The 26,228-nt window shown below is 43.5% G+C and overlaps 1 protein-coding gene and 1 long non-coding RNA gene across 3 annotated transcripts in view; one reads left to right on the top strand and one right to left on the bottom strand.

Moving 5' to 3' along the window:
• Positions 1-1,310, top strand: part of LOC141139021 (uncharacterized) — a 128,749-nt gene extending 127,439 nt beyond the window's left edge. The window contains exon 7 of the mRNA XM_073624793.1: positions 1,139-1,310. Within this exon, the coding sequence (XP_073480894.1) occupies positions 1,139-1,140 (2 nt within the window). The 3' untranslated portion in view covers positions 1,141-1,310. The remainder of the gene's footprint in view (positions 1-1,138) is intronic.
• On the bottom strand, positions 881-25,791 carry LOC141139022 (uncharacterized). Of its 2 annotated transcripts, none has more exons than XR_012243706.1 (4): positions 25,426-25,791; positions 15,087-15,233; positions 8,572-8,709; positions 881-1,281 (listed from the first exon to the last, which is right to left on the bottom strand). It is a non-coding gene; the product is annotated as an uncharacterized lncRNA (long non-coding RNA). The 2 variants fall into 2 exon arrangements; XR_012243705.1 differs by having other exon boundaries at positions 881-1,278; positions 25,426-25,785.
• Positions 25,792-26,228: the final 437 nt, after the last annotated feature.

Below are 26,228 nucleotides of genomic sequence, written 5' to 3'. Positions count from 1 at the left end.
ACATCTGCTGACCCCACTCTCTCCTTAAATACTCACCTCAGCAGAAACGCACAGGACACACTTCCCCCCTCCTTTGCTACTGTAAACTCCCGGACTTAAACGGGGTTATACTCCAACCTGCTGAAGATACTCCCTCCAGAACCCCAATTAACCTTGCTGTCTGCTAAAAGATAACGAGCAACCCCTATTGGGATGGCTCAAAGCAAACCCCCTGTAGTGGTAGAAACACAAGGCGAACCCACTTCTCTTTTTTTTTTTTTCCTCTACCAGGTATAACTTATGCTGCAACGATCACCCCTTTTGCTGTTGGCATATTGTGGTGATATCAACTTCTCTTTGTACCTCTGTTGTTCAAGATCTTTGTTTATATCTTGTAGTATTTTTCAATAAAAATTTATGAGGAAAAAAAAAAGAAAGGTGTCCAGCATAGACTGGTGAGGGTGGGGAAATGGGTGAAATGCTGTTCTAAAGGTTGAAGATGCCTCCAGACATCATTAAGGTCAACAGTCTTGGGCAACATATACATGTAGAGCTGGGTAGACTGAACACATGTTTGACCCCATGAGGCTTTGGGAACCATAAATCTGTCTTCCGTAGGAGGGAGCATTTCACTGAATTCCTCACTGATGATAAATCCATCCTGGCATTGGTGAGTTATGGTGAATTGAAGCAGTTGTTGAAAAAATAGCTTGCTGTTGGTGTTAGGCCCATATATTACTACAATAGCAAATTCCCCGCTCATGTAAATCCATCTACCTTCCACTTAATCTGCTCACTGGTTTATAATACAGCAAGATAGTTGTTGTAGCAAGAATTGTTGTACTGGCTTTATAAATTCGCACAGGGGAGTCAAAAATAAAAATATCATAAAAGTAAAAAGTAGTTAAATAAAGGTGTATTAAACATCCAATACACATAACACACAGAATTAGAACACAGAGAGCTACAAGTAACCTCTGTTACACTGTATACAATACATGGAGTATCTAAGAAGGATTGGTCCACCTACAACAAGAAATTCCAGCCAGAAACATCCAGCCCAGCCAATTGAAAGTCTTTTCCTTTTTTTCTGTTTTCTTTTTCCTTCTTTCCAAGCATTGACTAACCACATTGCAATAACTTTTACATGTTTTTTAAGGATGATGGATGCGTAGAAGTCTGAAGATTGGAGAGATCCAGGTGGAGTCTACTATGCTTCTCATCAGAGACACTTCCTCTATGCCCATAATGAATTCCATGCAAATGTCTGAAGTTTCCTTCATATCAGCAATACACCTTCTGCTAATTAATAAAGATGATTAGAAATGTCACATGTTTATGTAGTGTCATTAATTGTTCTAGGTGCAGAAAGCAACTTTCAAAATTTTGAACAGTTTGGGAAATTGTTTTCTCCCTTTTCAGTTATTATGAAAATGAGGTCTTTAGAATGGTCGCTGGCCATCTTCAGTTCTTTTCTGCTGTGGTGTTTCTCCCTGGCTGTGGAATAGAGGTTCTCCAGAAAGCCGGCCCCTTTAAAGGGTCCATGTTGATGGGCCTTGTGTTTCGGGTGCACATCAAACTCAAATCAGCAGATCCCCCATTTACTTAGAATCGTAGAAACATAGAAAAGTGTCTCTGGTACAGAGACTGATATGACTGGCTCAGTGTTCTCTGTACAGCACTACAGTATATGTCAGAGCTATATAAATGTGTAATATTAATAGTGTGTGACTGTGGAGGGACATTATAACAATGATGTCATATATTAAAGCTTAATAATCTTCAGGTCAGGATTGTATGGATTTCAGACATGAAATAAGGAAAGGCTGAGTAGACACAGTTTGATATTATGAATGTGTCGGGTCAATGTTTTACACATTAGCCATTACATAGCTCTAATAATACACAAAAATACAATATTTACCCCCAAAGATTGTAAAGACTCTATATTTGGGTGGAGTGGTGTCTGGTATTGATGGGTCTACACACTTCATCCCGCACTGATTGCAGCACTTCTTTTTCCTAGGGAGCTCTACATCCTTCTGATGGGTAGAGTTTGGTCCACGCTAGGGATGAGCTGAACACACCTGGGTTCAGTTCGGAAAGTTTTGACTGAACATATCAAAAGTTCTGATGCTGAATCCGATACCCAATAAAGAGCCCAATTTGTCAAATCAATTCTCCTAATTTTTAAGGCTAATAGCCACGGGATTGGCAAAAAATTGCATGGGGGACTGGCTATTGCCCTAAGGAACATGTACCAGTGCAAAAAAAAAAGTGTGTGTGTGTGTATATGTGTGTGTATGTATATATATATATATATATATATATATATATATATATATACTGTATGTAGAAAAAGTACATTTTGTGGAAAGTAGTATACTGTAAAAATATGTGTGTATGTGTGTGTGTGTGTGTGTGTGTGTATGTATAAATATATATATATATAAATATATATATATATATATATATATATATATATATATATATATATATATATATATATATATACAAAATAAAAATTGGGGTGGCGGTAAATCCTTTGGAGAAATATGTGAATATATATTGTGAGATAATGTGTACTTTCAAATATATGATACACAAATAAACAAGAGAATATTAAACATAAACATCACGTAATAAATTTGATTAGTCCAAAGAAGCAGTGAATGCAAACTTCCAGTGATGTGTGGACCTTATAATCAGACAGTTCTTATTTACAATACTGTGACAAGTATCATGCAATCCAGTGTTCAATCCAGGTGCTCCACCACTAAGTGCAATGGCTGCTCACCTTAATGTCGCGTTTTGATCCACAGTGCACTTCCGGGATACGAGCGGGATCCACAGCGAGGCTTGGAGCGCAGCCGGACGGTCACAAGGAGGCTGGGGTGCAGAGTTAAAGGTATTGGCTGTACTGCCGTAAAGCGGCGCGTTTCTGAGCATGCGCGGAAAGCCCACTCCTTTGTCAAGCTGTGACTGTCTGTGCTCCAAGCCACTCTGTGGATCCTGCTTGTATCCCGGAAGTGCACTGTGGATCAAAACGCAGACAGTGGAGAGGAACAGAGCTGTAATTCCATCTAAGCTGCAGAGATCGTATATGGCCTGAACTGGACCCCCCTGTGCCTGACAACAGTTTTTTACATGTGAGTGATTTAATGCTATCTGTTATTAAATGCAAAACAGTTTTACTAAGAGGCGCCTGTTGCTCTGTTTTTTTCTCCTTTATTAGCTTAGTTGCCCTTCTTTGTACTCGCTCCATTTCCAGTACATCCTTCCTGAGGACTGGTGCCCAGAACTGGACAGCATACTCTAGGTGAGGCCGGACCAGAGTCTTGTAGAGCGGGAGAATTATCGTTTTATCTCTTGAGTTGATCCCTTTTTTAATGCATGCCAATATTATGTTTACTTTGTTTGCAGCAGCTTGGAATTGCATGCCATTGCTGAGCCTATCATCTACTAGGACCCCCAGGTCCTTTTCCATCCTGGATTCTCCCAGAGGTTCTCCCCCCAGTGTATAAATTGCATTCATATTTTTGCCATCCAAATGCAATATTTTACATTTTTCTACATTAAACCTCATTTGCCATGTAGTTGCCCACCCCATTAATTTGTTCAGATCTTTTTGCAAGGTTTCCACATCCTGCAGAGAACTTATTGCCCTGCTTAGCTTAGTATCGTCTGCAAATACAGAGATTGAACTGTTTATCCCATCCTCCAGGTCATTTATGAACAAAATAAATAGGATTGGTCCCAGCACAGAACCCTGGGGAACCCCACTACCCACCTCTGACAATTCCAAGTACTCCCCATTTATCACCACCCTCTGAACTCGCCCTTATAGCCAGTTTTCAATCCATGTACTCACCCTATGGTCCAACATACATTATTTTTTACAGTAAACGTTTATGGGGAACTGTGTCAAATGCTTTTGCAAAATCCAGATACACCACATCTACGGGCCTTCCTTTATCTAGATGGCAACTCACCTCCTCCTAGAAGGTTAATAGATTGGTTTGGCAAGAACGATTCTTCATAAATCCATGCTGATTACTGCTAATACCGTTACAGTTACTAAAATTTTGTATATAGTCCCTTATCATCCCCTCCAAGAGCTTGCATACTATTGATGTTAAGCTAACTGGTCTGTAATTCCCAGGGATGTATTTTGGTCCATTTTTAAATATTGGTGCTACATTGGCTTTTCTCCAATCAGCTGGTACCATTCCAGTCAGTAGACTGTCTGTAAAAATTAGGAACAATGGTCTGGCAATTACTTGACTGAGTTCCCTAAGTACCCTCGGATGCAAGCCATCTGGTCCCAGTGATTTATTAATGTTAAGTTTCCCAAGTCTAATTTTAATTCTGTCCTCTGTTAACCATGGAGGTGCTTCCTGTGATGTGTCATGAGCATAAACACTGCAGTTTTGGTTACTGAAGCCCCTCGATTCCCTCGTGAAGACTGAGGAGAAAAATAAATTCAATACCTTTGCCATCTCCCCATCCTTTGTAACCAGATGTCCTTCCTCATTCTTTATGGGGCCAATATGGTCTGTCCTCCTTTTTTACTGTTTACATACTGCTTACATACAAGAATTTCTTCGGATTTTTTTTTGCTCTCCTCCGCTATGTGTCTTTCGTGTTCTATCTTAGCTGCCCTAATTGCACCCTTACATTTCTTGTTGCATTCTTTATAAAGTCTGAATGCTGATGATGATCCCTCAACCTAATATTTTTTGAAGGCCTTCTCCTTTGCTTTTATATGCATTTTTACATTGGAGTTAAGCCATCCAGGACTTTTGTTCGCTCTTTTAAATTTATTACTCAATGGGATGCATTGGCTATAGCCCTTATTTAATATGCTCTTAAAGCAAACCCATCTCTCCTCTGTGTTCTTTGTTCCTAAGATTTTATCCCAATTCATGCCTTCTAACAAGGTTCGTAGCTTTTGAAATTCAGTGTCTTTGTATTCCCCTTATGTTTCCTATTTATGTAATTTATACTGAAGCCAATTGAGCTGTGATCGCTGTTTCGTAAATTGCCCCGTATTTCCACATCCGTGATCAGGTCTGTATTGTTGGTAATTAGTAGACCCAGTAACGCTTTATTTCTAGTTGGTGCGTCTACCATCTGAACCATGAAATTGTCCTGCAAGACATTTAGGAACTGGCGAGCCTTAGACAAACGCGTGGTTCCCTCTGCCCAGTCTATGTCTGGATAATTGAAATCCCCCATTATGATAACACTTCCCATCCTTGCTGCTAATCCAACTTGTGATAGGAGATCCATCTCCCCCCCTCCCTCAGGTTAGGGGGGCCTATATCATACTCCCAGCATTATTTTCCCCTTAGCTTCATCCCTTTGGAGCTCTACCCATAAGCATTCCTCCTCCTCCCTAGCTCCCTTAGTGATGTCATCTCTCACATTCATTTGTACATTATTCTTGATATATAGGCATACCCCTCCCCCTTTTTTACCCTCTCTATCCCTGCGATAAAGGGTATACCCTTGAATGGTTGCCAGCCAATCATGAGAGCTGTTGAACCAGGTCTCTAAAATTCCCACAAAATCCAAATCCTCCTTGTACAACAGGATCTCCATACTGGAATTACTCAATGGTAGATGGTGCTCAAATGACCAGTACATGGAACAAGAATGGAAATCCAGATAGTGTAATGCACAGGTTTATTATAAAAACGTGTAGACTTATGCCCCGTACACACAGTCGGACTTTGTTCGGACATTCCGAAAACAAAATCCATGGATTTTTTCCGACGGATGTTGGCTCAAACTTGTCTTGCATACACACGGTCACACTAAGTTGTCAGAAAATCCGATCATTCTGAACGCGGTGACGTAAAACACGTACGTCGGGACTATAAACGGGGCAGTGGCCAATAGCTTTCATCTCTTTATTTATTCTGAGCATGCGTGGCACTTTGTCCGTCGGATTTGTGTACACACGATCGGAATTTCCGACAACGGATTTTGTTGTCGGAAAATGTTATATCCTGCTCTCAAACTTTGTGTGTCGGAAAATCCGATGGAAAATGTGTGATGGAGCCTACACACGGTAGAAATTTCCGACAATAGGGTTCTATCACACATTTTCCGCCGGAAAATCCGACCGTGTGTACGAGGCATTACAGTTCAAATCGCTTTGGCAAACAGTTAAGTGAGACCGCAGGGTCACACACAAGAAAAACGCTGGTAAATCCGAACTTTTGGTCTCGACCTCGTCCGGAAGTGACGTCACTCGGCTCCTCCCGACACGTTGCGTCAAGAACCCTTGAGAAGGTCACATGTCAGTGAAGTAATGCGTGGGGAGGAGCCGGGTAACGTCACTTCCGGATGAAAGGCAATGTTAATTAATGTTGTTTTTTTTCTATAATTAAAAATAAAATGAGAAGGGACCCCCAAAAAATAAATACCAGTCTCCGAATAACGCGTGGATTTTAAGGGGGAAGTCCACACACACAAAAAAATTATGTGATGTCCCCTAAAATCTATACCAGACCCTTAATCTAAACTTGCAACCTGGTAGGCCAGGAAAGGGAAGGCAGCTGTGCTGCTTTCCCCTCCTGAACCAAACCAGGCCACAAACTCTCAACCCCTGTGAAGTACAGACATTCTATGTGAATCAACCAGCCAATCTGGCCCATGGTGGCATGTTGATGAGAACAAGGGTTTCTTTGCCACAACCCTGGACTTGTAGTTGTGTGGGTGCAGGGGGGGACTTGTTGGAATTTGGAATTCCTCTTTAAGGCCTTGTTCACACCTATGCATTTTTTAGTGCGTTTTCAGTTTTGCAGAAACACACTATAGTCCAATTAACATGGTTTTCTTATGGGTCACTTTCACATCTGTGCATTTTATGGAAAGGGCTAGGGACTTTTTTCTGGTTTTTGGGTCCATAGACTTCAATGGATCAAGAAAATTGTATTGAAAAACGTAAAATGCACCTAGAATATGCAAACTGCAACCTGCATAGGTGTGAACCAGGCCTAACTGCTTCCCACCCAACTCATTGTAAAATGAAGGGCGGGAACCTTATTGTTCTGGGAGGATGTCATATGATGTCCTCCTGAGAAAGTGCTTTGCATGGCCACTCAGGGCCACGACCTGGCATGATCTGTCACCTTCTGTGCCCACCGCACGCAGTGGATGACTGCTCAGTGCACTGGACTGCCGCCGGCACCATGTGATCGCTGTAACCAATCCCAGTAGATCACATGACAGTTGTAAACAATGATTAACTTCTTTTCATTCTAATCATTGTATACAATTGTGTTGCTAGCTGTGATTGGTCACAGTGATCACATGGTACAGACAGGGCTGTTCACAACAATAGACAGTGTCTACACACTGTCATTCAGTAATAATATTTGCTTGAAGCGGAGTTCCGCCTTGGTGTAAAGAAATTAAAAGCCAGCAGCTACAAATACTGTTTAATTTTATGAATGTGTTTGGTCAATGTTTTACATACAAATATAAAGACACTTACCTGTCCTGGGAGCCAGCGATGTCGGCACCCGAAGCCGACCCGTCCATTGGCTCCGACATCCTTAGTAAGGGAAACAGGAGGTGAAGCCTTGAGGCTTCACAACTTGTTTCCTGCTGCTCATGTGCGAGTCACGCCACACTTTCTAAATGGTCCCTGCTGTCTTCTGGGACCTGTGTGTCTCCCAGAAGGCAGCGAGGGGGAAAGACATTGTGTAGACCACCACGATCTTTCCCCTGGAAGTGGGAGCGGACATCTGGTTTTGACAGGTATCCGTTCCCCCCCTCCCCCCGAAAGCCAAATGTGGCCCCGGAGGGGGGTAAGAATCAGGTCCAAGGAAGTTCAATTTTTGGATGGAACTCCAATTTAATAGGTTGTGCAAACTATGAGTAGGACAATCCAACACAAATACAGCATTGAGAGACTTTTCCCCATTCACTGTTGGTGGAGTGATGGTGGGTAGAGGTCCTATAGAGAACAGTAATGCCCTGTACACACGGTCGGATTTTCAGATGGAAAATGTGTGATAGGACCTTGTTGTCGGAAATTCCGACCGTGTGTAGGCTCCATCACACATTTTCCATCGTATTTTCCGACACACAAAGTTTGAGAGCAGGCTATAAAATTTTCCGACAACAAAATCCGTTGTCGGAATTTGCGATCGTGTGTACACAAATCCGACGCACAAAGTGCCACGCATGCTCAGAATAAATAAAGAGATGAAAGCTATTGGCTACTGCCCCGTTTAGAGTCCCGACATACGTGTTTTACATCACCGCGTTCAGAACGATCGGATTTTCCGACAACTTTGTGTGACCGTGTGTATGCAAGACAAGTTTGAGCCAACATCCGTAGGAAAAAATCCTAGGATTTTGTTGTCGGAATGTCCGATCAATGTCCGACCGTGTGTACGGGGCATTAGTGTTATATGCCCATGTACTGGAAAGTCATGATGACATGTCCAGTATCAATGAACCCAAACAAGTGAATGGCATCATGGGCTCTCTGGTGATACAGACTTTAAGAAAAAAGTTTCTATATAGTGTAAAGGTTCTCTGTTATCACTGGGCTGTCTAAGCTTGGTTTACCTGGTATGGATGGGTTAACACACATCCTCCCACATTTATCACAGCACCACTGTTCTCCAGGACAGTCCTGATTTTCACTGCAGGTATCTAAATTTGAATCGACCGAACAAAATTGAAAAAAATAGACTGGACATTCACCTGCAAAAAGAAGACAGAGAGGGACAGTTCAGAATGCTCGACTCCAGGTATGACAAACTCGTGTACAAGAATGGGCGGTCATACATTCATCCATGGGCAGCACTTTGATGGTAAAAGGACATTTTAAGTATAAGCTTTTACTTACTCAAATTCACTGTTCCCCATTTTTTTAGCTCAGGTTTACTGTCCGTGCACACCATTGCAATACTTCCTGCCCACCCAACCACCCGTCCTTTACAATTCACACAATAGATGATTTTTATGTTTCACAGAGTCAGGGATAATGAAGAGTACATTATAGTTACAATGGATCTGACATGTACAGGCACATTGTTTTGACTTTAACGTGAATCACTTTATTAGTATTTAAAGCAATAAGAAAAGCAATAAAATCTATAGAGATCACAGCACACCAGAAGTTGTTTCATATAAGACTCTTTCTCTCCCTTTAAAACCTCTGATGGAGCCATAGGTAGAGAGCAGAATGAGGAGAGAAGTCACTGCTTTGGCTCATTCAGCTATTTGCTTACATTTCAGCTTGAGTTATTGAGCTCTATAAAGATAGCCATATAAAAATTTTAATATTTTCATTTCCAGACAGCAGGGTGAAGCTCCAGGCTCCTTTTCAGTGTTTTCCTTATCTGTTTTTGCTGGAAAAAATATTGTTGTTTACAGAGTTCAAAAGCTCAATCTGAATTTTACACACACAGATGCAAGACTTAGGCCCCTTTCACAAAAGCCAACCGATCAGACCATCCAACCATCCATTGTTCTCTGTGGGGAGGTGGATGAAAACGGACATGTGTTCGTTTACACCTGCCTGCATCCGATCCAGTCTGCCAAAAACAGATGGATGGAGATTTGTTCCCCTTCTGTCTAGCACGGGGGTCGCCAAACTTTCTAAACAAAGGTCCGATTTACTGTCCCTTAGACTTTGGGGGGCTGGACGTTTGTATGAGTGGGAGGAATAACGCCCATTCGTTGGTCTCAGTGGGTGGAATAGTACCCCACATTGTTGGTGTCAGTGGGAAAATTAGTACCTCACATTTTTGGTGTCAGTGAGAAAGATTAGTCCCCCCATCGTTGGTGTCAGTGGGAAGAATAGTGCCCAATCGTTTGTGTCAGTGGGAGGAATAGTGCCCAATCGTGGGTGTCAGTGGGAGGAATAGTGCCCCATCATTGGTAGTGGGAGGAATAGTACCCCATTGTTGGTGTACGTGGGAGGAATAGTGCCCAATTGGTGTCAGTGGGAGAAATCATGCCCAATCGTTGGTTTCAGTGGAAGGAATAGTGCCCCATCATTGGTAGTGGGAGGAATAGTACCCCATTGTTGGTGTTAGTGGGAGAAATAGTGCCCAATCATTGGTGTCAGTGGGAGGAATAGTGCCCAATCATTGGTGTCAATGGGAGGAATAGTGCCCCATCATTGGTAGTGGGAGGAATAGTACCCCATTGTTGGTGTCAGTGGGAGGAATAGTGCCCAATCGTTGGTGTCAGTGGGAGGAATAGTGCCCAATCGTTGGTGTCCGTGGGAGGAATAGTGCCCAATCGTTGGTGTCAGTGGGAGGAATAGTGCCCAATCGTGGGTGTCAGTGGGAGGAATCATTGGTAGTGGGAGGAATACTGCCCCATTGTTGGTGTCAGTGTGTGGAATAGTACCCCATCATTGGTGTCAGTATGAGGAATAGTGCCCTATTGTTGGTGTCAGTGGGAGGAATATTGTCTTGTATCAGTGAGAGGAACACTGCCCTGAGGGCCAGATAAAGGCAAGCAAAGGGCCGCTATTTGGAGACCACTGGTCTAGCGGATCGTATGACAGTCCGATGGAAACCGACAGGCAGTCTGTTTCCTTTCCAACCCCCTCATAGAGAACAGTGGGTTGTGTCCGTGTCTGCTCTGCATCAGAGAAAAGGGCCTAAGAGTAGTAAATAGCTCCCCTCCAGAGCAGTCACTCCTCCCAATCCCCCCCCCCTTTAGGGCTCTGCATAGCATTGCAATCAGGGGAAGTACCTAAAAGCAATGAGGCTCTACTGTGCTCTAATTTATTATTAAAAAAACAAAAAAAACTCTGTACTAGGACGTAAAAACCAGAGACTTTTTAATAATTTTTTAATGAAGTTAAAAATGTAAACACAAAGGCAGGATTACAGCGGTAAAGCATTGCTTTACAATTACAATTTACAATTACAATATAATTTTCAGTTGACGTTTCAGTACAGGGTTTGAACTGAAGGTTCACTTACCAGATCACTACTGGAAGAGTTTACAACTGGCCCCTATACCCCCAGAGTCTGCACCTATAGAGAGACACCTCCTCCTCCTATTACTGATATCTCCCACCATCTCATCTGCTGCCCCTCTTTACCAATCCCTTTACTAATGATGTGCCAAATACACCTGAATTTGGTTTGAGCAGGGTTCAGTGAACAGAGTCTGGGTGCCAAATCGGAACTAATTGAGGTCGATGTGAGTCAAATGTTAAGAAGCAGATTTTCAGGTCTAACAGTCAAAGCGTTCTCAAACAACTGTCAAGGGCACCATCTTGATGAACGTGTGCCAAAGTCGAAATAAAAAATAAGTTTGGCAGAACGCAGCAATTTTATTAATTCTTAAAGCAGTGGTTCTCAACTCCTGCCCTCAGGACCCACTAACAGGCCAGGTTTTCAAGATAACTGAAATACATCACAGGTGATATAATTTGCTGCTCAGTGATTGCAGTATTCTAGTCTGCATCTCCCCTAAGTAAAACTTAAAATCTGGCCTGTTAGTGGATCCTGAGGACAGGAGTTGAGAACCACTGGCTTAAAGGGAGATGTCAATTTTTTTATTTTATTTTAAAAACATGCCCAGGGGCTGCCCTGGGAAATGTGCATCTGTGTGATGTATACAATCAGGACCGCTGATAAGGGGGGTACAGACGGCCCTCCCGTACTGAGCCCGGGCTCCATAGGGGCAGCAGAGGAGCCTGGCAGCCAGACTGTACATGAGGGTTGCTGCTATCTCTTTTAATAGAGGATCATCTTGTGTTGTAGTGTACGTCCTCCTAGCCCATCCGCATAGTACCCCCCAGCAAATTTTTCTTCTCCTCCCAAAGCAAAAATCCCCCTTCCACCAGGTAACCATCTATTGTTCACCTCTGCACACCTCTTTGCTTATATTTGCACCCCCCCCCCCCCCGCGCAGGTCAACTTTGTTCCCCTGATCCATAACTCACCTCTGGTCCGCAGCTCACATTCTCCCTCTTCATGCACAGCTCACTTTCTCCCCCCCACAGCTTACCTCTTCCTTCCCCACTGTCCCTGTCCTCCACCGCTTGCCTTCTCTCCCATTCCCCCCACCTGTCCACAGCTCACCTCTTCTCCCCCATCCACAACTCACCTTCTCTCTCCCCATCCACAACTCACCTGTTTCCCCCTCCATTCACAACTCACCAACAGTTCACCTTCTCCCCCCTTTATCCGCAGTTTAACTTAGCATGTCCTCCATCCACAACTCACCTTTGTACCCCCCGTCTACATGCCACCTTTGCTCTCCCCCCATCCACAGCTTATTCCCCCATCCACAGTTTATCTCTGTTCCCTCAACCCCCCAATCTTTCACCCCCCTCTCCAGCTCCCCACAGCTCTTTTAACTCAGTAACTGTACAGCTCTCACTTTGCCCAACCTACCATCCTCCATCCCTAGCTCTCACCTCCGCACAACACCCCCAACCTCTCCACAACTGTCTCTCTGCACAACCACCCCCATTCCTCCTCCTTTTCCCTCCACGGCTCTCACCTTGTTACATAGTTGGTGAGGTTGAAAAAAGACACAAGTCCATTAAGTCCAACCTACAGTATGTGAAACCTTGTTACAGATGGACCCAGCACAGTTCCATTAGGCAGGAGCGGGCTTCTTTTTTTTTTTTTCTCAGTTTCACGTGTGCAGTTTCACCTATCAGAATTGTAGCACAGAGCTGAGGAATTGCAGATCACGTCACTAGACTCCGTGCGACACAGATCTGACAGACGGGGCCAGAAGCTGCCTCCAGAATCCAACATTAAAAAAAAAAAATGCCAACGGCTGCAATGTGGGGATCGGGGCACCCATCAACAAATGTGGGGCACCTGCCCTTGGTGCCTGAGCTAGCACACAGAAGCCAGTGGAGGAAGTAAGTAGTACAGAAAACTTCCTCTACTGGAATCTGTGCTAGGTGACAAGCTGGAGAGAAAAGGGCTGTCGGAGGTGGCGGAACTATGTAACTATGATTAGTTCCACAACCATTTATTCATAAGTCCTTCAGTCTATAGTCCCTATACAGTAAAAAGATTATAGCAGTGTGACTTCAAGGCAACTTCAGGGAACGCTTGGGTAATCTTCCTGTAATGTTCGATCCAAATCACATCATTTAATATGAGGATCCAACTTGCTCATGCAATGCACATTGCAGCTCAAAATAAAAAAGGTGCTTTCACAGGCATTTAAAAAAAAAAAAAATCAGCTTGAAGAAGTTTGTGCTTTTTTGTGCTCTTGTGCATATTTTTATTGAGCTTCTTTAAGCTTCTTTTTTTTTTTTTGAAAATTATTTTTATTGGGTAAGTTCAGATACAGAACAGAGCCTATCGGGCATACCCAGGCTCATTTCACATACATAATAATAAAACAAACAGTATAAAAAATAAAACCTTAACAGTAGTGCCGCTATTGGCACTAGAAGATAACTACACACTCCAGTCAGTTCTGAGATTGTTAGTATATTGTAGGTATCAGCTACTCAGGGGTAGTATTAAGAGCTTCTTTGAGCTTTTTTTGAGATTTTAAGCATTTTTTTTCCACAAACCCTCCTAAAATAAATAATAATAAATAAAATAATAAAATAAAATAATAATGTCTGTGGGCTCAAGTCGGATCAAAGTCACCTTGAGGTAGTGCAGAAAATTTTTCTAAAGTTGGAGCAACTTCAGTAGTTCTAATTAAGACAGCTCTTATTGAATAAAATGTATATAAAGGCAAGTACCCCCCTGGTACAAAAGGGACTTTAAGGGCAAACTTTTTTAGAAGACACAAATATTATAAAAAAAAATAGAAAAATAGAAAAATGTATTGGATTAAAAGCACTGTCATAGACAAAGATAACAGTGATGCACAGAATAATATACAGTATCCATATGTAGTATATAAACAGAAAAGCACTACTCCTATATCCCTACGCGTATTGGGAGATTCAGGATAAATCTCTTCTTCGGGACTGATTTTTTTCCAAGTGCAACTATATACTAGCTGGCATGTCTCTGTTGAGAGGACTCACTTTGTTTTTGGGGACCCTTGTGAGGGATCTCTCAAGCCTTAGGGATTCACGTTTTGTGCTTAGGGAACCATCTCCCCTGCCTGGATATATGTCTTCACACCTGTTTGGTATCATCTTTCACTATCTAATTTTAATATTCTATTCCATGAAACAGTATTGGTATGTACACTTTTATAGCCATGATGTTTTCCATGTTCGACATTGCCCTTTTTTCTGTAAGTCTAGAGTTTATCTGTTTCTCTGTTTCAGAGCATCTCCAATTATTGTCTCCTCCATGGCCCTGAAGAAGGGATTTATCCTGCATCTCTGATACGCGTCTGGCTATAGGAGAAGTGCTTTTCTGTTTATAAGCTACATATGGATACTGTATCTTATTGTGTGCATCACTGTTATCTTTGTCTATGATAGTGCTTTTTATCCAATACATTTTTAAATTTTTCTATTTTTTTTAAATAATATTTGTGTCTTCTAAAAAAGTTAGCCCTGAAAGTCCCTTTTGTACCGGGGGGGGGTTCTTGCCTTTATATACATGTTATATTTGGGACGGTGGCAACAACAAACGGAGCTTTGTCTCCATAATGGTTCTTCTCAGAGAATCTATTGAATAAAATGGGATTTCATATCTCACACGACTTGGAGTCTCAGAAGGTGGTACCTTTATTAAATTTAACCATATTGCTATGCTTGGAGGCACCTCTCTTCTCTTTTATACTCAGTTGTGACATGACGCTACTCGTATTGGAAGATCTCTCTTGTTTATCAAGTTAAAATTTATTTTAAAAAATGTGCTAATCTTGTAAAACACTTGCAGACCATGTTACTCGCAATCCAAGGTTTTACTGTATATAGATCAGACCAAAATGAGGGACAAATGAGGAGGAAAGAGGGACAGAGGATCTTCCAAATCAGGGACAGTCCCTCCAAATCAGGGACAGTCCCTCCAAATCAGGGACAATTGGGAACTATACATTCTGGCTAAAAAAAAGCCCTGAACACATGTCATGATAACATGTCCAGTAATAAGGAACCAGAGCTTTTTTTTAAAGTGTAAATGCTGTCTGTTGTCACTGAGCAATCTAAGCTTTTGTACCTTCTATGAAAGGGTTACCACACTTTTTCCAGCATTGACCGCAACACTTCTTTTCCCCTTCACAGTCCTGATCCGTCTCACATTCATTTATAGAAAGGCCTCCTATATTGCAAGGTTTGTTCCTGCCTGGGCAGTGTCCAGGTTTGACTGTGGAAAGAAGACAGAGATGGACCGTCAGTAACTTTCTTCACCAGGCCTGTCAAACCCATATGCAAGAATGGGCTTTATAGGTGGTCACACCTTCACCCACGGGCAACACTTTGATGAATATACAGTGTATATGGTAAAAAAGACATTTTGAACCCTTTCCCTGCCAGGGCTGTTTTTTGCAGCCCCCAAACGGGACCTCACAGTGATCTGATGCCAACAAATAACTATATGGCACCTATGGTAAAAGACCTTTGTTTCCCGTAAGTGCCTAACCTTTTATTCCCCCTCTTTTTCTTCACCACGTCACTCCTCTCCTTCATTTCTTTCCTACCTTTCTCCCTACAGTGTCTTGAAAAAGTATTCATATCCCCTGAAATTTTCTAAATTTTGTCAGGTTGTATTTAAAAACATAAGTGTATTTTATCAGGATTTTATGTGATAGACCAACACAAAGTGGCACATAATTGTGAAGTGGAAGGAAAATGATACTTGATGATTCTTTTTTACAAATAAATATGTGAAAAGTGTGGCGTGCATTTGTATTCAGCCTATACTGAGTCAATACTTTGTAGAACCTCCTTTGCACATCTAGAGAGTGACATTTTTGCCCATTCTTCTTTACAAAACAGCTCAAGCTCTGTCAGATTGGATGGATAGTGTCTGTGAACAGTAATTTTCAAGTCTTGCCACAGATTTTCAATTGGATTTAGGTCTTAACTTTGACTGGGCCATTCTAGCACATAAATATGCTTTGATCTAAACCATTCCATTGTAGCTCTAGTTGTATGTTTAGGGTCGTTGTCCTGGTGGAAGATGAACCTCCGAACCAGTCTCAAGTCTTTTGCAGACTCTAACAGGTTTTCTTCTAAGATTGCCCTGTATTTGGCTCCATCCATCTTCCCATCAACTTTGAACAGCTTTGCTGTCCCTGCTGAAGAAAAGTATCCCAACAACATGATGCTGCCACCACCATGTTTCACGGTGGGGATGGTGTGTACCGGATGATGTGCAGTGTTAGTTTTCGGCCACACATAGCGTTTTGCTTTTAGGATAAAAAGTTCAATTTTGGTCTCATCTGACCAGAGCACCTTCTTCCACATGTTTGCTGTGTCCCCCACGTGGCTTCCCGCAAACTGCAAATAGGACTTTTTATGGCTTTCTTTCAACAATGGCTTTCTTTCAACAATGGAAAAGCAAAGACAGAAAAGCGCCTCTGAGTGAAGTGTTTTAATCAGTAATACAAAAAGTAATAAACACTTACATTTCAGTAAGTACAGGTATACTCATCAGGAATGGCAATACCCTAAGGATGTGGCCTGTGTCAGAGGCATGTTTCCAGGAGGTACCAGATCCAGGCTGCGTGAGCCGCAAGGAGCCGGAGAGGAAGCTGGCTGTGTCCTATGGGGAGAGGTAGCAAACAGCTTGTGGAAACAGCGTATGATGTCAGCACTGTCAGGGGGAGCACAACGCGTTTCAGAGCACGCGCAAAGTCCGTAAGGCGCATGCTCGCTCCTTTCTCAACTTGAGAAAGGAGCGCGCATGCACCTTACGGACTTTGCGCATGCTCTGAAACGCGTTGTGTTCCCCCTGACAGTGCTGACGTCACACGCTGTTTCCACAAGCTGTTTGCTTTCTACCACATTTCATGTTCCCCTACTCCTGTTGGCATATGCCAGACCCCGCCTTAAACTTCAGCACCAGCTCGCTCATTATAACTACTAAAGGTATACCCATTAGTTCCTCAACATCCAGATTTATTTTGCACATTGATGGAAATGATTCTCTATGACAATTCTTGAACCCCATCCCAAAGCCGTGGGCTAGGGGGTCTACTCACTATATATCCTCATCCACTATCAAGAGACACTTATGATCATCTGTGTCCTCCTTATATGACTCTCCCAATAGATAAAATTCATGCAACTATCCAGTTAATGATGGACCAGCTGGTCATTCTTGATAAGACTTACCCCCAAATGTTCTATACTTTTATGAACTTACAGTATGTTATCTTCAACACTGTCTGTAGAGGTTATAATACATGTTTTTATCTATGTACTGCTTGTATCTGTTATAAAAGATATTTTCTTCTTTTATTCCTAATAAAACTTTTATGAAAGAAAAAACCCAAACATGTATATATTTTCTAAAAGCAAACACCCTAGAAAATAACATAGTGGTAATTCCAATATTTTATATCACTTGCTATTACCGCAAAGGTCTAGGAAACCCAAAATTTCAGTAAACAAGACACAAAAGTTAATTTTAGGGCAAACAAACGCAATCAACTACCCATATTTTTGGTAAAATATAAAAGATGAGGTTGCACCGAGCAAATGGATACCCAACATGTCAAACCTTAAATTTCTGTGGGGCATTGAAATAGTGACAACCTACAGTACCCTATATTTTCTATAGGTGATGCTTCAAAAGTCCCCTATAGGTATCAGTTTAGTGTTACGGAGGAGGTCTTGCTAGAATTAATGCTCACACTCCAGCTACATTTAACATGTGTATCGCAATCAACGTTTTCATGCATAGGCGCCCCCCGACGCTTGTGTTTACGTTTGTACATGCCTATATGTGGGAGTGGGGGGGACCTCACATTTTGTTTTGGGGGGGGGGGTTATGTGCTTTAGTCTTACTTTTTTTTTTTGCAAAAAAAAAACAAACTTCTTTTTTTCATCACATAGGGGACAAAATGTGAAAAATTTTAGGTGACAGGTTCTCTTTAATGGGACATGCAGAGTCCAAAAGACCCCCAACATTTCCTCTGGGCTCCACTGAATGTATTGCAATGCACATCTCATTTTAATACATCCCTTACAGCTATGCTAGCTGGGGGAATGTGACAGGTGACCTGGAAGTGACGTCATACACATTGCTTTCTGGGTCACAGCAAGAAGGGGAGGAGAGCTCCCTCCCTTCCACCCACCGGTGCCTGCCATTTTATGCCTGGGCCCACAGATGGGCTAATGGAGCCCGGAATACATGGAGGTGATGTGCGGGGGGGGTGTTATGGGGGGTGTGTGAGCAATCGGGCCGCAGTTCACCAGATTGTGTGTGGACGCCCCCCCCCCCCCCCCTGCTGTTAGGTGCACATAACATACAGACCTGGCAGCAAAAGGTTTAAATAGAAACTTTTATAGACTAAAAATTCACTATTCAGCTTCTTTTTTTTCACATTCGCTGTCTGTGCCCATCATTACAATACCTCCTGTCCACCCAACCACCCGTCCTTCACCGTTCACACAACAGATAATTTTTATGCTTCACAGAGTCAGAGATAATGAAGAGTACATTACAGCTATAATGGTTCTAGCATGCACAGGCAGGTTGTGTCAACTGTAACTGGCACCACTCTACATGCCAAGATGACCACGAGGATCCTCCCCACTCGCCAACTGTTAACTATTTCTGTAGTTTCCAACACCATTAGTTTGATGTTATGTTATTGCTTTTTTTAGAGGCTTTTGGCTTTCACGTTAGCTACAGCACATATTTGTTTTATCTTTGATCTAATTTTTGTGATGTAGGATTTTTTAGCTACTCTTGCAGCTGGCCCCACTTGCTAGTGATAGGTGGTGGTGGTAGGCAAGAGTTGTGACATACAGGTAGTGATAGGTGGTGGAGGTGGTGGGCAAGGGTTGTAACATACAGGTAGTGATAGGTGGTGGTGTACAAGAGTTGTGACATACAGGTAGTGATAGATGGTGGAGGTGGTGGGCAAGGGTTGTAACATACAGGTAGTGATAGGTGGTGGTGGACAAGAGTTGTGACATACAGGTAGTGATAGGTGGTGGTGATCTGGTGGACAAGAGCTGTGACATACAGGTAGTGATCAGGAACTTCCCTGCGGCTGGATGCTGCCCACCATCTGTGTACAATCAAAAGCTTTTTCCTGCAGCCTGACAAAGTTGTCCTCTGCCTGGTGAAGATGTGGGAAGGGAGATTCTTGGTGAGCCACAGAGTAGGTGACCATGGCCTCCATGTTTCACACTACTTCCTTACATGTTGTACATAAAACCCCCACTGCTAGGATCTGTACTCCCATGCTTTAGTGTGCATGCTATCACCTGGTGTATGTGTAGCACCCTACTAGTGTCAGAGTAGGTAAAATATATTTTGACCCATGTCTAAACCCCTTTGATTCTTTGAATCTAGATAAGGGTTATTAGAGTTCAGGGCTGGCTGACTCATACAGCCAGCTCTCTGGTACCTCCCCCTGTTTCTGGAGAGTTGGAGAACATTCTGGAAACTTGAAGGCGGAGGCTAGGAGGGTTGTTCTGCATACATAAAGTGGTTGTAAAGGCAGAAGGTTTTTTTATCTTAATGCATTCTACGCATTAAGATAAAAAGCCTTCTGTGTACAGCAGCCCCCCTCAGCCCCCTAATACTTACCTGAGCTCCCTCCGATCCAGCCATGTTGCACGAGACCCTCGGCTGTCCGGGACTCTCCTTCCTCATTGGCTGAGACAGAAGCAAAGTGCTACTGGCTCCCGCTGCTGTCAAACAAAGTCACTGGACCAATGAGCAGAGAGAGGGGGCGAGGCCAGGCCGCAGATCCGTGTCTGAATGGATACGCAAAGCTGCGGCTCGGCTCAGGTGCCCCCATAGCAAGCTGCTTGCTGTGGGAGCACTCAGCAGGAGGAAGGGGCCAGGATCAGCAAAGAGGGACCCAAGAAGAGGAGAATCTGGGTTGCTCCATGCAAAACCATTACACAGGGCAGGTTTCACAGGGTAGGTAAGTATAACACGTTTGTTATTTTAAAACAAAAAAAGAAGACTTTAGTATCACTTTAACCACTTAAGGACTGAGCGTCGTTTTGAGACTTGTTGTTTACAGGTAAAAATCAGGTTTTTTTGCTAGAAAATTACATAGAAACCCCCCCCCCCAAACATTTTTTTTTCAGACACCCTAGAGAATAAAATGGTGGTCATTGCAATACTTTATGTCACACCGTATTTGCACAGAGGCCTTACAAGCGCAATTTTTGGGGAAAAATACACTTTTTTGAGTTAAAAGATAAGACATCAGTAAAGTTAGCCCAATTTTTTTCTGTATTGTGAAAGATAATGTTACGCTGAGTAAATTGATACCCAACATGTCATGCTTCAAAATTGCTCCCGCTCGTGGAATGGTGACAAACTTTGGCACTTAAAAATCTCTATTGGCGACGTTTAAACCATTCAACAGGTTACCAGTTTTGAGTTATAGAGGAGGTCTAGTGCTAGAATTATTGCTCTTGCTCTAACGATCGTGGCAATACCTTACATGTGTGGTTTGAACACTGTTTTCACATGCGGGCGTGACTTATGTATGCTTTCACTTTTCCGCGCGAGCTCCGCGGGACGGGACGCTTTAAACTTTTTATTTATTTATTTATTTTTTTACTTTTACACTGTTCTTTTAAAAACAAAAAAAAATTGAGTCACTTTTATTCCTATTACAAGGAATGTAAACATCCCTTGTAATAGAAAAGTACCTCTTAAATATGAGAGCTGGGATCAAAAAGACCTCAGATCTCATATTTACACTAAAATGCAATAAAAAACAAAAAATAAAAATTAAATGTCATTTGAAAATAAAAAATAAAAAATTCCCCTTTAAGAGCATTTGACACGTTTGATGTCGCTTCCGCCCTCCAATGCTATGGAGCCGAGCGGGGGCCATCTTTCCCTCACTCGGCATCCAGGCAGAAAATTTTGAAAAAACAAAAAGTTTTTCTTAGTTTCTGTCAGTAAATTTTTTAAATAAGTAATTTTTCTCCTTCACTTATGGGCGCTGATGAGGCGGCACTGATGAGTACTGATAGACTGCACTGATGGGCACTGATGAGGTGGCACTTATGGGCACTGATGAGGCGGAATCTATGGGCACTGATTAGGTGGCACTGATGAGGAGGCACTAATATTCTGCACTTATGGGCACTAATAGTTGGCACTGATGCGTGGCACTGATGAGCACTGATAGGCAGCACTGATGAATGGCACTGGTGGGCACTGATAGGTGGCACTGGTGGGCACTGATAGGTGGCACTGATGGGCACTGATAGCCAGCACTGGTGGGCACTGATAGCCAGCACTGGTGGGCACTGATAGCCAGCACTGGTGGGCACTGATAGGCGGCATGGATAGGCGGCACTAATGGGCACTGATGGGCATTAATGGGTGGCATTGATGGGCAGAACTGATGGGCATTGATGGGCTTTACTGATGGGCAGCACTGATAGGCGGCACTGATGGGGCACTGAAAGCCAGCACTGACTGACATCACTAATAAAAACTGATTGCTGGCTCTGGTGGGCTCTGATTGTTGGCACTGGAGGGCACTGATTGCTGGCTCTGATGGGCACTGATTTCTGGCACTTCTGGCACTCTAATGTAATCAAGGCACTGATCGTCAGTGCCCTGATTACATCTCTTACTGTTCCCTGCAAGGAGATGCCGCTGATTGGCTCGCCTCGACACACACTCTGTAAGTGTGAGGCGAGGAGCGCTGATTACCGGCACTTCCTTGTTTACATGTGACCGGCTGTGATTGGACACAGCCGATCACATGATTAAAGAGCCATGGTAGCTGCTCTTTACAAAGATCGGGGTTGCGCCGTGTCCTAGCAACATAGCGCGACCACGATTGCCCCCCTAGTGCGCGTGGGAGCTGCTGTTCGAGTGTGCCGTCATATGATATCCACCCAAAGCACCCTCTTCATGTTGAGGGCATGTGGCCTGGTATGGTTCAGAAGGGGGGGGCGCTCGCTCGCCCCCCCTTTCCCAGCCTGCCAAGCTGCTTGCTTGGATAAGGGTCTGGTATGGATTTTGGGAGGGACCCCAGGCCAACTTCTTCTTCAATTTTGGCATGGAGTTCCCCTTAAAATCTATGCCAGACCCAAAGGTCCTGGTATGGATTATAGATTTTGTGGGGGACGCCACGCTGTTTTTTTTTAAATTTTGGCGTCGAGATCCCCTTATAGTCCAAACCAGACCCGAAGGGCCTGGTATGGAGGGGGGGGGGACCCCACACCAAGTTTGTCCTTGATCTTTATCTGTATTACTGGGAGCCGGCAATACATTACAGCCATGAGCAAGTTTTTCCCTTTCCTTGAAAAAAAGCACTGCAGCACTGTTCTACACAATGCACAGATGCGCCACTTTACAGGCAGACTAAGGGGACGCCCACACACGATATTTAAAGGAATATTTTATTTTTATTGTTTCACTTTAAGCATTATTAAAATTTCACTGCTCCTGAAAAAAACGGTTGTTTTAAAAAACTTTTTTTTGCATTGATACATATCCCCTGGGCAGTACCCGGGTCCCTATTCACTTTTTATGGCAATAACTTGCATATAAGCCTTTAAAATTAGGACTTTTGATTTTTTCATGTTCGTGTCCCATAGACTTTAATGGGGGTTCGTATGTTCGCTCAAACTTTTTGCCTTTTCGCATGTTCTGTTACGAACCGAACAGGGGGGTGTTCGGCTCATCCCTACTTACCAGTGTGCAATTAGTTTTGTTTCAAATTAGTTTTTCGACGAAATTCAACAAATTAGTTCATTCGGAAATATTTGAATTAAACCTGTTTAATTATATTTTCCCGAAAATTCGAAAAATCGAGAAAACAAAAATCTGAAAATTCGAAAAAACAAAAATCTGAAATTCGAAAATCTGAAATCTGAAAATCCGAAAACCTTCCACCAGATAATCGACACTTTTTATAAATAATAAAAAAAAACATACATGCAAGATATTAATAAAACCATCAACAAATAATACAAAAAAAAAAAAAAACTCAGATACCTGATATATGAGTATGAAAAGGTTTGTGGGTAGAGTTGACACCAAAGATGCAAAATGTGGTCTGGTCATTCAACTGACATTAACAAATGACAAAAATGGTTGAAGTTACATTCTAACACCAAATTCTGATTTGCACCACCTTGATTTCCTGATCACTTACCCTACACCCCACACTCCTTCTGAGAATTGCAGAACATTTTGGGTTAATAGACCCTGCTCACCTTTGTCTGTATCTATTCATTGGCAGTTGGTTATTGAAGTGAACCAGCAGAAGGCACTGCTCAAAAGAACTCCATAGAACTCCAATCAATGTATCTTGTGACGGCAGTAGTGTACCTAACTGGAATCTTCTTTAGGAAGAGGAGGGGAATACCATGGGGTTGTTGGGGAATTTACACTCTACTCTTCTCTCCCTTAACGAAAGCCACCGGAACACCGTTAAAGTCTTTGGGACACTAACATGAAAAATCAAAAGTTCTAATTTTAAAGGCATATATACAAATTAAAAAAAAAATCAAAAAAGGAAAAAACCGCGCTATAAAATGATATAAACAATGATCCAAATATAAAGTCTCACAAAAAATGTAATGAATAGCCCAGTTACAGTCCAGACAAAGAAGACGAGTATGTGATAAAAATTCTTCCAAAAGAAACAGTGAAGGTGGATACAGTTTAGCGGAACACACCAATATATAATGCGCTTACCAGACGTAAGCCATAAAAGGACGAGTGGCTTAAACCCAGCCTGGGCCTTTATATACAAGGGTCTCTTCCCCACAACCCTGGGCTGTGATTGTCGGGGTCTGCGGGTGAGGGGCTAATCAGAATCTGGCCCCTCATGTGAATGGATATCGGTTACATGCCCCTACCCATACACCAAAAAAAGTGTCAAAAAATAAGAGACACAGGAAACTGTTTTTGACAAGTTCTTTCTTAAAAGAAAAAAAAAGTGTCCATCGTCAATCACGGCGCTCACCAACTCTAAAAATAGCAAAATTGCCTCCTAAGAGGCTACCCGCTGTATGCGCTCTTTGCTTTGACAGCTCTTATATAGGCAAGGGGTGGGGCCACCCTGTGGCACCGCCCTCTTCTGATGTCACTTGACATCAGAAGGAGTGGCGCCACCGTGTGACGTAACTGGCTGGCCCGCCCCTTGTCTATATAAGAACTGTCAAAGCAAAGAGATGGGTACCCAATACCCATTTACATGGGGGGACGGGATCTAGAGGCCCACTTGTTAAAGGGGGCTTCCAGATTCTGATAAGTCCCCTACCCACAGACCCCGACAACCACAGCCCTGGGTTGTCGGGAAGAGGCCCTTGCCCCTATCAACATGGGGACAATTTGCCTTGGGGTGGGGGGGCGCAGAGCCCCTTCTGCCCCAAAGCACCCACTCCCCCATGTTGAGGGCATGTGGCCTGGTATAGTTCAGGAGGGGGGGCATGCTTGTCCCTCCCTTGCCTGACCTGCCGGGCTGCATGTTTGGATAAGGGTCTGGTATGGATTTTGGGGGGGACCTCATGCTGTTGTTTTTTACATTTTGGCTTCCCCTTTTGGTTCCTCTTAAAAACCCATACCAGATCCGAAGGGTGCTTAAAGTGATTGTAAAGGCTAGTTTTTTGTTTTTTTTTAATAACAAACATATTATACTTACCTCCTCTTTAAAGTGTAAGATGATGCGGATTCTAGATAGACATAGTATATTGAAAAAATAGAAGAACACATATGTACGAGTACCCGGGGCTTCACAACCCAAAAAAAAGGATGCAAAAAATCGTTGGTTTCCCCAAGGGGTTTTTTAAGCATCAAAACATTAAATGTAGATATATGAATGGGGTAGGTCAAAAATTCAGAATAAATTCAGATATACAATAGGTTTATTATAAAATACAAACTCTGGTTCACGTTTAACAAACAACAACATAAAACATCACTCATGGCCAAGAGGCCCCCAGAAGAACATATAGCCAGTTGCATGTACAAAAGTTAATATTCACATGAATACCCCAATGCATTTTTGACCCATTCTGGTCTTCTGCAGGGGGATTTCGATTCTAGGGAGATGTATCAAAAATAAAATTTGACTTAGAACTTTGGTCAATATACAAAACATTTTGGTACATTATAAATTGTGCAGAAAAATGTCTCATCATATTTATGGAGGTGTATTTACCATTAAGCAGATGATGAAGTAAGGATGCATCACGCAAACCAGATTGTTAAAAACATTCAAGCTCAGCGGCGGGTGTGGAGGAGAAAATAGCGGGCGGGTCGCGGTTGCGGCGGGCAGCATTGGAGGTGGAGGAGAGACGAGCAGGCATGTACAGGCACTGAGCCATCGGACCGCCACCTCCCTCACCCCCCCCCCCCCCCCCCCCGCAGCGCTCACCTCTTTTCCCTGCTTAGTTATGCAGCGCGGCTGCATACAGACATGTCTCAGTTGTCCTGTGACCAGTGGCCCCGGCCGCAAGATCGAGAGCGGCGCATCCCGATTCCCGTGCCCAGCCCACTGACATCTGTGTAACACTCTGTCACATACAAGGGCTGGGCAGCAGGCGCTCTGTGATTGGCTGTGCAGGCGGTGGACATGTCTGTGATTGGCCCGGTGGAGGTGGTAAATGGTTACATGTGGAGGCGGGGCTGGGCTGGACTGTGGGTGATCTTGGCCGCCCGGAGTCCCGCCTCCCTGCCTGGCGCGTGATGTGTCTCCTCTTTACTGAGGTCTGTTATCTGCCCTTCCTCCAGTCTGTCAGCGTGCCCCTCTCTGTAAGCCACCCCCGTCTGTCATCCCGCCCCTTTCTGTCAGCACCCCCCTCTCTGTCAGCCCACCCCCCTCTCTGTCAGCCCACTCCCCTGTCAGCACCCCCCTAGTCAGCACCCCCCTCTCTGTCAGCCCACTCCCCTGTCAGCACCCCCCCCTCTGTCAGCACCCCCCCCTCTGTCAGCCCACCCCCCCTCTGTTAGCGCCCCCTCTCTGTCAGCGTCCCCCTCTCTGTCAGCGTCCCCCTCTCTGTCAGCACCCCCCTCTCTGTCAGCACCCCCCTCTCTGTCAGCACCCCCCCTCTCTGTCAGCACCCCCCCTCTGTCAGCCCATACCCTCTCTGTCAGTGCCCCCCTCTGTCAGCCCACCCCCCTCTCTGTCTGCCCACACCCCTCTCTGTCAGCACCCCCCTCTCTGTCAGCCCACCCCCC

The sequence above is a fragment of the Aquarana catesbeiana genome, linkage group LG04 (assembly GCF_042186555.1).
Source record: "Aquarana catesbeiana isolate 2022-GZ linkage group LG04, ASM4218655v1, whole genome shotgun sequence".
NCBI lineage: Eukaryota > Metazoa > Chordata > Amphibia > Anura > Ranidae > Aquarana > Aquarana catesbeiana.
Note: the sequence above shows the minus strand (reverse complement) of the source record. Positions and strands in the feature narration are given on the sequence as shown.